At 43.8% G+C, this 9,191-nt stretch overlaps 1 protein-coding gene across 1 annotated transcript; it reads left to right on the top strand.

The window, feature by feature from the left end:
- The first annotated feature begins 2,243 nt into the window (after window positions 1-2,243).
- On the top strand, window positions 2,244-9,119 carry LOC130191500 (centrosomal protein of 78 kDa-like). Its single transcript, XM_056411115.1, has 16 exons — window positions 2,244-2,377; window positions 2,996-3,264; window positions 3,386-3,561; window positions 3,755-3,827; window positions 3,902-4,005; window positions 4,118-4,292; window positions 4,386-4,499; window positions 4,797-4,861; window positions 4,957-5,059; window positions 5,602-5,719; window positions 5,894-5,936; window positions 6,391-6,534; window positions 6,643-6,720; window positions 7,027-7,202; window positions 8,513-8,651; window positions 8,816-9,119. The coding sequence occupies exons 2-16, from the start codon at window positions 3,003-3,005 to the stop codon at window positions 8,903-8,905; spliced, it is 1,860 nt and encodes a 619-aa protein (XP_056267090.1). The 5' UTR covers window positions 2,244-2,377; window positions 2,996-3,002; the 3' UTR covers window positions 8,906-9,119.
- Window positions 9,120-9,191: the final 72 nt, after the last annotated feature.

Genomic DNA, 9,191 nt, shown 5'->3' with positions numbered 1-9,191 from the left:
AACAAAACAACCATTATGACAAAGAAACTCAATAATCACATTGTCATATCACAACTTGTGGGTCCCAACTAGCGTTACCCAAGAAGAAGAACAGACGTGCCTGCTCGCTCAACACGTATAAGCTGGTTATATGCAATAGCTATTTTGTATTTCTTATTTTCCTGACTCTGCTTCTCCATAAATAAAGAATAAAGCAGCTATACAGCAGGTATCCCGAACTGCATCATCACAAAGCGGTTTGCATCACTAGCATTAGCCGCGGAGCAGCGTGATGGTATCGATCCCGTTAACGTCTCTTAAACAACCGACACACGGCGGTCACTCGGTTAGCCCTCATCCCGACAGCGTGTATCTTTACAAGGGGGACAGCGTACTTAAATTGGACGGACTGGGTTAAATGTATTAAAATGAATAATGACATTCCCATGCCAGCCAGCACCCCACCAACACGCAGGACAGGCCACTGGTGTTTGGGAAAAACACGGCTAACGTTAGCTCCGGGGTCCTGTCAGCGGCCATCTACGGACTGCCGTTAAAAGTTCATAAAACACATCAACATTATAACACCAACATTACCTCAGGAGCAGCGAGGAATGCCTCTCAGTGCTGTTGAATATGCCGGCTGAATATATCCAATATTCAAGTTGTTAAAACGCCCCGCGCTGGTGCCCCGCCGTGTAGTAACACCGATGAGTAAAACCATTCCCAGTGAATCCAGAGGAGGAGGAGGTTGGGATTACTGGAAGAGAGCGAGCAGGCCTCTGATTGGCACTCGTGCTGACCAATGGGCTTCCACTACACGTTTCTTCTTCTTCACGGGGCAGAAGGCGTTGTCGTGCTGCATTAAGGTCATACCGGAAAAACGGGTTTTCCATTTTTTAATTCAGGGTCCCGATCAGAGGTGAGACACCAATCCAAACTTCCCCAAACTAGGGATGCTCATTTCCAATACAACGACCCCTTGTCGTTTCTAACACGTGACACGTTACATCTAAATGCACCACATGACCAGTTGATTATGATGTTTAATAAACTACACAACGTTGACGAACTTCAAATAATTACGGAATATACAATCAGGGCTTGGTGACACTTAATACTTCTTACGACATTAATACTGATGTTAAAAGGGACGTACTACGTTCCACTTAAATAATTAAGGGCTACATGAAACCAAACTCCCCTTTTCTTTTGTTTGTTGGTGTAGAGTTGTTTCCCCCCTGATGTATTAATCTAGATAACACATAAACTAAGATACACCTTGATGGATCCCCTGGGTGGAAAGTGGCATGTAAGAGCAGCACAAGATAAGGCTGAGACTAATAACTGTTTATAATAAAAGTAAAAATTATTGACAAATAAGGAAATTCATTAAAAACAATGATACTACACAGTACAGTAGATTACAATATGGTGCATGTGCAAATATATATGCAAATATGCTTGTGCAGAAATAATGTAGAATAACAATACCATATCATCATATGATTCTGAAAGCTGATCAAAGTTAATATCAGTCGAGTTTCATCAATAGTACTTACCAAATGTGTTTTTTTCCTTTTTGGGGATTCTATATTTCCTTATGAATGCATAGTTCATCATGCTCTCGTTATATGAATACTTTCTGTCATATATTGAATGTGTTGTAACTCTGTTATGTTTTTTATTTTGTACACATGACATATATTGTACTTATGTCCATCCTGATAGAGGGNATGCTCTCGTTATATGAATACTTTCTGTCATATATTGAATGTGTTGTAACTCTGTTATGTTTTTTATTTTGTTCACATGACATATATTGTACTGATAGAGGGATCCTCCTCTTTTGCTCTCCCGAAGGTTTCTTACCTATTTGCTCCCCGGGAGTTTTTCCTGAACCACTGAGGCAAATATGTAATTTGGGCTATACTAAATAGATTTAATTGAATTATATACATCCATCACATTATAAAACAAATAATGCCTTTAGTGTTAAAATGAATTATGTATTTAATATTATTATTACGTACAACAACAACAACAACACGTATTTTACACTTTCCCTCTCCATAAATGCTTTGATGTGAGTTTGAAACACAGCATTCATAATCTGCTTCCCTTTTCTGACATGGTCAAGACTTTCCACTCAAAGAGGTCTCCGATATTGTGCATGTCTCTTACGTCTCCCCTCCAGTAGGGGGCAGCAGCGCTCCGGGAAAACTCACACACAACACGGTGAAGAAGAGATGTGGGCGTGGCTTCACTGACGCAGCAGCGCCACTTTTGAGCGCTTGTCCTCCACATCGTCAACAATAACACAAGTTGTCAAACTGTGGCGAGGACCAATCCGAGAGAAGCGAGCCACGGGGATACAGCCTCCAGCCGTACGGGGAAGGTAACATAACTGTATGCAGTTGTTGTATGATAACATATAGAAGCACAGTGGATACACATGACCGTGTTGGGCTCGAGAGGCTGTGACTCTCCCTCACTAACGACGGTTGCTTGGAGCCTAGCTTGCTAACGCCACTTGTGAAGCTCCCGCTGACTACTCACGTTAACGCTACGCGGTGCTTCTTATACTTTGTTTCTAATTGACGCGAGCCGACCACATTAATTCCAGCTTGTAAATTAGGTTAAGGTTTAACACACGCGACCCGTTATCTTTAAAGGGAGGTCAGCTGTGGACCAAAGAGTGACAGGAGAGGTGTAACGCTAACTAAACTAACCTACTTATAGGCTCGACCACCCAACTACCATTGTAGGTAACACCTATCAACTTGTGTTACCCCACCTGTATATGTGTACACCATGTTTGATAACGAATATCATAATAGTTACTAATATGACCAGAAAATGAAAAAAATATAATATTGGAAGTGTCAGTATCTATAATAGTTTTATTATTAGTACCAAAGGAGTCGATGAGATCTCATAGTTAGTCACTGATTTATTCTGACATATGAGAAGTTCGCTTCATGGTGTTTTTTAAAATAACATTACTGTCCCCTAGGTCAAAGATGGTTCAAGATAGCGCTCATATTCGGCGGCAGAGTGCCCAGGACTTCATGGCATGCTATGACTCTGCCTGTGCCAGACAGGAGTCGGTGCCTCTCACGGCTGTTAGGATGAACCTCGACAAAGGGATGCTGGACTTCAATGGAGACCGGGTCAAACTCCCGGACTGGCCACCCATCCTCGGCTCCATCTGCATCAACAAACACCTGCACCACATTGCAATAAGTAGCACATACCAAGCTGGTCTGGCTTCTGGAGACACAGGTAAGGCTGGGGGGAAAAACTGATTACAAAGTTTTTTTTTTAAAGATATTTATATTCTGTATACAGTATATATTTACTAATTTTCCATATAAAACATGAATCATATCAGCACTTTTTTCAGATAGAAGGCACTATAAGTCTAGCTTCAAGAAGAGGATCCCAGCCATTCGCTCTAAGGACATGACATTTAAGTTGTGCAAGGCCCTGAGAGAGTGTCTGACTGGCTCGTCCAACCTCAAGACTCTGCAGCTCAATGGACTTCCACTCAGAGAGAGGGACCTCATCACCTTGACAAAGGTAAACAAATATCAGTTGCAGTGTAACTGGTGACGTTAAAACCATTCGTGTAATTATCTAGAGAGATGGGTACGTAATCATCAGCTCGTTAGCATTTTCTAAACACTTTTCTCTTTACTTTTATTTGGGAGTGGATCTTTCTGTGAAATCTGGAAAGAAAATAAAAACATCTGTGTTTTGCTTTTTGTTTCAGGGCTTTTCAAAAAGTGTTTCCTTGGAAAACCTATCCCTGGCTAACTGTCCAATCTCTGATGAGGGCTTAGAGGGTATGTATATTCAGTGTGAAACGCCTTCAAAGGATATTGTACTGTATGTAACTTCCATTCTCCATATGTTTCAGTTATCTGCCAAAGTGTGAAGTATTCTACGAGCATCAGAACGGTAGATTTTACAGGATGCAATCTCACGTGGAGAGGGGCAGAGCATATGGCCAACATCATCAAGGTGAGATATATCATTTTTAACCATTCCATTTGAATGTGTTTTGGACTATCTAATTTAAATTAATATATTTTATATATACATACACATATGATTTTGTTGTTGTGATTCTCAGCATCAGGGAATGCAGAGGCATGGTACCGCATGGGCCGAGTCTCTGAGGTATCGGAAGCCACAGTTTGAGGGAATGGGAGGTCTCCGGCGAATCACCCTGAACTCTAACACTTTGATTGGGGACCGGGGTGCTGCTGCTCTAGCGCATGAAGTGGCAGAGGACCTGTGGGTTAAAGGTCAGTGACAAAGAGAAGTATGTTGTTGTTCTTTCCCTCCCTGTTGTAGGGATCTCTCTCAGTGTTCTGTCTGTTTTGTGATTCGTTGAGCAGCTTTGGACCTCCAGAGGTGCGGTCTGTCCAACGAGGGAGCTCGCCGTCTGCTGGAAGCCTTGAAAACCAATACTGCTCTTTGCGTACTGGATATTCGCAGTAACCCTTTAATTGGTAAGAAGCTGCCTCAAGGTGGAAATATTTTACTTCTGCCAATATGATGAATCATTTGTAGGTTGTTTGCTCCACACAGCACTTTTGTAACTGTGGGTGTCATAAACATTGTCGCCTCTAGGGTGTCCCAATTCCAAACTAAATCTAACCCAGTTTAGTAAGTACTGTTTTCATATGGGAATAAATGCTATAATTGCTTGACAACACTGTAATTAGTTTAATACTGTAATTGTACACACATGTATCTGAAAATCCTAAAAATGTGACTGGGAAAATATTTATTTTTTTCCTTTACAGACAAGGTCCTAATTAAAACCGTCCTAGAGCGAGTGCTGATGACCGCTGACGGACAGTCACCCGAGGTGAGTGTCTTCAGCTAATGCCGTCAGTCGGCGTCTGAATGACTGAGGGGTGGACTGGCATGATGCGGTTGTGTCTTCCTCATGTCGTACCGCAGTTCTGCTGGATCAAGCCTGCAGCCTCGGAGCCACAGAAAGCTTCCGGTCCAAAGAGGCGAGCGCTACCCGGCACAGTCCGAGGGAAGACGACATTTAGGAAAGGTATACATTGTTATCTTGTTTCTCACATTGCTACTTCACAGGCAGCTGTCTGTGATTTCAAACAGACGGACAACACGTATTGTATTGTTCCTGGTGCGGCCACACAATCATCCTATAGAAATATATATCTTTTCTTTTGTGTTAACATTTACTCCAGCTCTTCACCAGGCTCTTTAAATCTCTAATATTGTGGCTGTAAGTGTTTTAAAAAGGTTCATTTTCCCAACACTGAACTAAACTGTCTCAGTTGCTAACTTTAAACAATCTTGTATAGTTTATTCTCATTCTTATTCTTTTTTTTAGTCTGCTACTGCTGTCGGGTGTTTTGCACATAAGAATTTCACAAACCGATTATACTTGTATAAAAGGGGATGTGACAATAAAAACTTGAAACTCTGAAACTTGAAAAACTTAGATTTTCAGACTCCATAACTGACGAGGTTTAAATGCACATCGTCTGGTCTCTAGCCTGTGAACACAACCTTCAGTTCTTTTGAGATAGATTCTCTCTCTCTCTCTCTCTCTTTCTCTCTCTGGTGCAGCCGCTCGTAAAGGACCATCTCCTGTGGGACGGAGTTCCGGCGATGCTCAGACCCAGAAGCCCTCGGCCCGCTCCGGTCCCGTGCCGTGGCGTGCTGCTGCACGAGCTGGACGTCAGAGGTGAGGAGCTCATAAATGTAACCCATCGTAGTTATTATTTTTTCGGCTGCTTTTATGAGACGCGTCTCCTCAAGCAATCCAGAACTACACCTCCTTCTGTTTACAAAGTTTTCTCCAGGTATCGCTCAGTGCGTCGAAGACTAACATTACGTTTCATGGACTCTTTTGTTGCAGAGGTCTGCCTCCTGGAGAATGTGTGACGGATCAGAGCTTTCAGGTGGGTTTCCAGTGTATTGCTGTAGAAATGAATGAAAGCATTGTGACATGGATCAGAACCCCCTCCTCTCTACCTCCTTCTGTTTCATGGATTGTGGAGGTCTGGATCGTGGTCCATGCCTGCGACTAACTATTCATACATTCATACTCATTGAATGTGTTGTAACTCTGAAATGCTTCCTTATGTACACATGACATCTATTGTTTCTATTCTTCCATTTCTTCCCCTGAAAAGGTTTTTTCTATTTCTTGGGAGTTTTTCCTGATCTGATGTGAGGTCAAAGGTCATCGATGTCGTATGCGTACAGATCGTAAAGTCCACTGAGGAAATTTTTTCTATTTGTGATATTGGGCTATACAAGATAACCTGAAATGAATATAATTTAATTGAACCTGTGAAGTGAAGTCGAACTGTCTTCAACACCATCTGTTGAATTGCATTGGTTTTCTATTAGGGTGCAGCTACCGTGAAGGTCACTGTGGAGTCGGACTCGGAGGGAGAGGAGGAGGACGAGGAAAGCCACGAAGAAGTGGTGGTGGAAGTGGAGAAGGGACCCCCATCTCGTGGTCCCCAGGACAGGAAGTTTGAACACATGCGGGTCAGTCGCGTCGTCATGATCGCAAGACGTGTGTCCAGAGAAAAGCAGAAGCTTCCGGGCTTTGATGGACTTTGAGTGTATTTGTGTCTGTGTGTAATCGCCCTGCAGATGGAGCTCAAGGAGTGTCGCCTGAGGCTGGCAGAGGAGCGCAGGGCCCGACTGAAAGCCGAGTCCAGGCTCATGGAGGTGAGGATGGTTTCAAAGATAGAAGCGTCTGTTGTTTCTTTTCTCTTCCCGTGCACCGGAGTCACCAGTTTATTGATATCGCCTTCGTTTGAGAGATCTTGTCAGAGCCAGAATTTTATGTTGTGACACTGCAGGATCTTAATTCCACCTAAACACTAAATGGCTGGAGGGTCGGCCCGCCGCACTGAAATGGGTTTTGGGTGACGATGTTTTATCCCTCAGTGCTGCGTTGTGTTCATGTAAATTAGGAAACGGGAGACTGGCTTCCAGACGCCGTTTTTATCTTTTTGTGTCGTTTATGTCCAGCACGAGTTGGAGAACGCCCGTCTCCGCGACAACAACCTCTCCCTGTCGGAGGCGCTCTCAGCGTCAGCATCAGCACCGCCCGCCCTCGGTGCTCTTGAAGACGACGCGGTCCTCGAGAGCATCGAGAGTTCATTTACCAGGTTCCACGCTTTCCTGGATCTCCTCAAAGATGCTGGGTGGGTTTTCTTAGATCTGCCCGGAACAACATTTCTCCCTTTTGGCCTTTTGACTGTGCCAGTTTGGTTCTGTGTCTGAAAGAGGGTCTTTGTTTGAATATACAACATTCGGTTTCATTATGCATCTCTCTGGCCATCTTGTTTTTCCATCCTCTTGTTGGGACATGTCGGGTTTTCCCACCAGGAGACCTGTGACTCACCTTGGGCCGATACAAAGTGGTTTGGATTGAATTGAACTACTCATCTTTCCCTTGTCATATTATCTTTTATCTCATTTAGTTTTCACTGTAGCTTTTTTGGGGAAGTCAACAATTTAAATTGTAAATATCTATTCCTACCCTTTTATGTTATAAGTTAAATGTGATGCCTTATAATAGCTCAGTTTGTACAGCGTGCCGAGGTTTACTTAACTTACAAGCATATCATTATTTCTTTCCATTTAAGAAGTAGAACATGTTATGTTCTGGCTCATGAAAGGGTCAGCCTCTCATGGGCCGTGTGGCATTCTTACCGTAGGTGCTGGATTTCACTTTCGTTGTGAGGCGCCCTTTATAAACACTGGTCTGTTTGTTCTGGTCCCGTTGGCTTCCTCCTTTTCCAAAACCTGACACTGAGTCCGGTTCAAAGGAGAGTTTCATTTAGACAGGAACACCAGTTTTCTTTAATTGTTATTCTTTGTGTCTACTTTTGATTTGTATTCATTTCTTTGATGGTCGACCTTGTTTTATGAGGCCTTTAAAGGATGCCGGGTTGTTCTGCAACCAAGACCATACGGTGCAGGAAACTGGTGGAGATCAGCCGCTTCCTCTGGGGCCAAAGAAAGAAATTTGGATGAATTTGTCCCTCGTATTATTCCCCTCTATCACATTAATTGTTTTTAATTTGTGAACAGAATCAAACCAGTGTCCTTGCACCAGTCCTGTCCATCACTTAGCAGCACTTCATTCTCATGTGTCAGTTTGTTGTGGCTACTTTAAAAAAAAAATTATGGCGACAATTCTTGTATTAGTATACCCAATTATTATTATTAGAAAATGATTGTATTGCTGCTATGGGTGCATTAAGTCGTGTGTGTGTGTGTGTGTGTGTGTGTGTGTGTGTGTGTGTGTGTGTGTGTGTGTGTGTGTGTGTGTGTGTGTGTGTGTGTGTGTGTGTGTGTGTGTGTGTGTGTGTGTGTGTCATTTGTTAACTTTGACCAATTCATCATCTCAAGACCGTTTCCCCGAACACTGCAGTCGTCCTTTTAATGACATTTATGTGCCTTTTACTTTCACTAAAATATATTTATCTTCTTTCTTCTTCTTTTTTAGCCTTGGTCAGCTGGCTTCGATGGCTGGAATCGACAAGTCCGATTTCCCCCCTCCAGGAAGGCCTCAGCTCTCGTCGACAGTCGGACCGTATTCTGCCGGCAATGTTCGGGCAGCGGCCGATGCGTCGTCTTCAATCAGGGTACGCCAGGAAGTGTTCACTGTGTGGTGTTACACCTTCAGCTTCCTGTTTGCATTTAGTTTGTAAACATCACCCTAGAATTCCATATACCGCTACCACCGACTTGCCTCCTTGCCTCCTTGCCTCCTTGCCTGCAACCCTGATGAACTGCCTGGCGTTTAAAGAGTGTCTTTCAGTTTCATGATGCCTCCCTGCTGGTGCGTCATGTTGACTTCAGCCATCGGGGATCTGTTCCTCATCCGGAGTCGAAATAAGAGTTACATTTCCCCTCTCTCCCTCTGACCCTCTGTCCTTCTGATCCTCTGACACTCTATCCCTCTGACCCTCTGGCCGTCTGACCCTCTGACCCTCTCTCCCTCTGACCCTCTCTCCTTCTGACCCTCTGACCCTCTCTCCCTCTAGCCTTCTGACCCTCTATCCCTCTGACCCTCTGGCCTTCTGACCCTCTCTCCCTCTGGCCTTCTGACCCTCTATCCCTCTGACCCTCTGGCCTTCTGACCCTCTGACCCTCTCTCCCTCTGGCCTTCTGACCCTCTCTCC

The sequence above is a fragment of the Pseudoliparis swirei genome, unplaced genomic scaffold (assembly GCF_029220125.1).
Source record: "Pseudoliparis swirei isolate HS2019 ecotype Mariana Trench unplaced genomic scaffold, NWPU_hadal_v1 hadal_117, whole genome shotgun sequence".
Lineage (NCBI taxonomy): Eukaryota > Metazoa > Chordata > Actinopteri > Perciformes > Liparidae > Pseudoliparis > Pseudoliparis swirei.
This window is presented reverse-complemented; position numbering and strand designations above follow the sequence as displayed.

Bases quoted from the DNA above. Each gene is read 5' to 3' on its own strand.
- LOC130191500 (XM_056411115.1), top strand. From the start codon at position 3,003: ATGGTTCAAGATAGCGCTCATATTCGGCGGCAGAGTGCCCAGGACTTC. The intron at 4,006-4,117 runs GTGAGATATATC...TGTGATTCTCAG, and splicing joins ATATGGCCAACATCATCAAG to CATCAGGGAATGCAGAGGCA. The intron at 6,721-7,026 runs GTGAGGATGGTT...GTTTATGTCCAG, and splicing joins CCGAGTCCAGGCTCATGGAG to CACGAGTTGGAGAACGCCCG.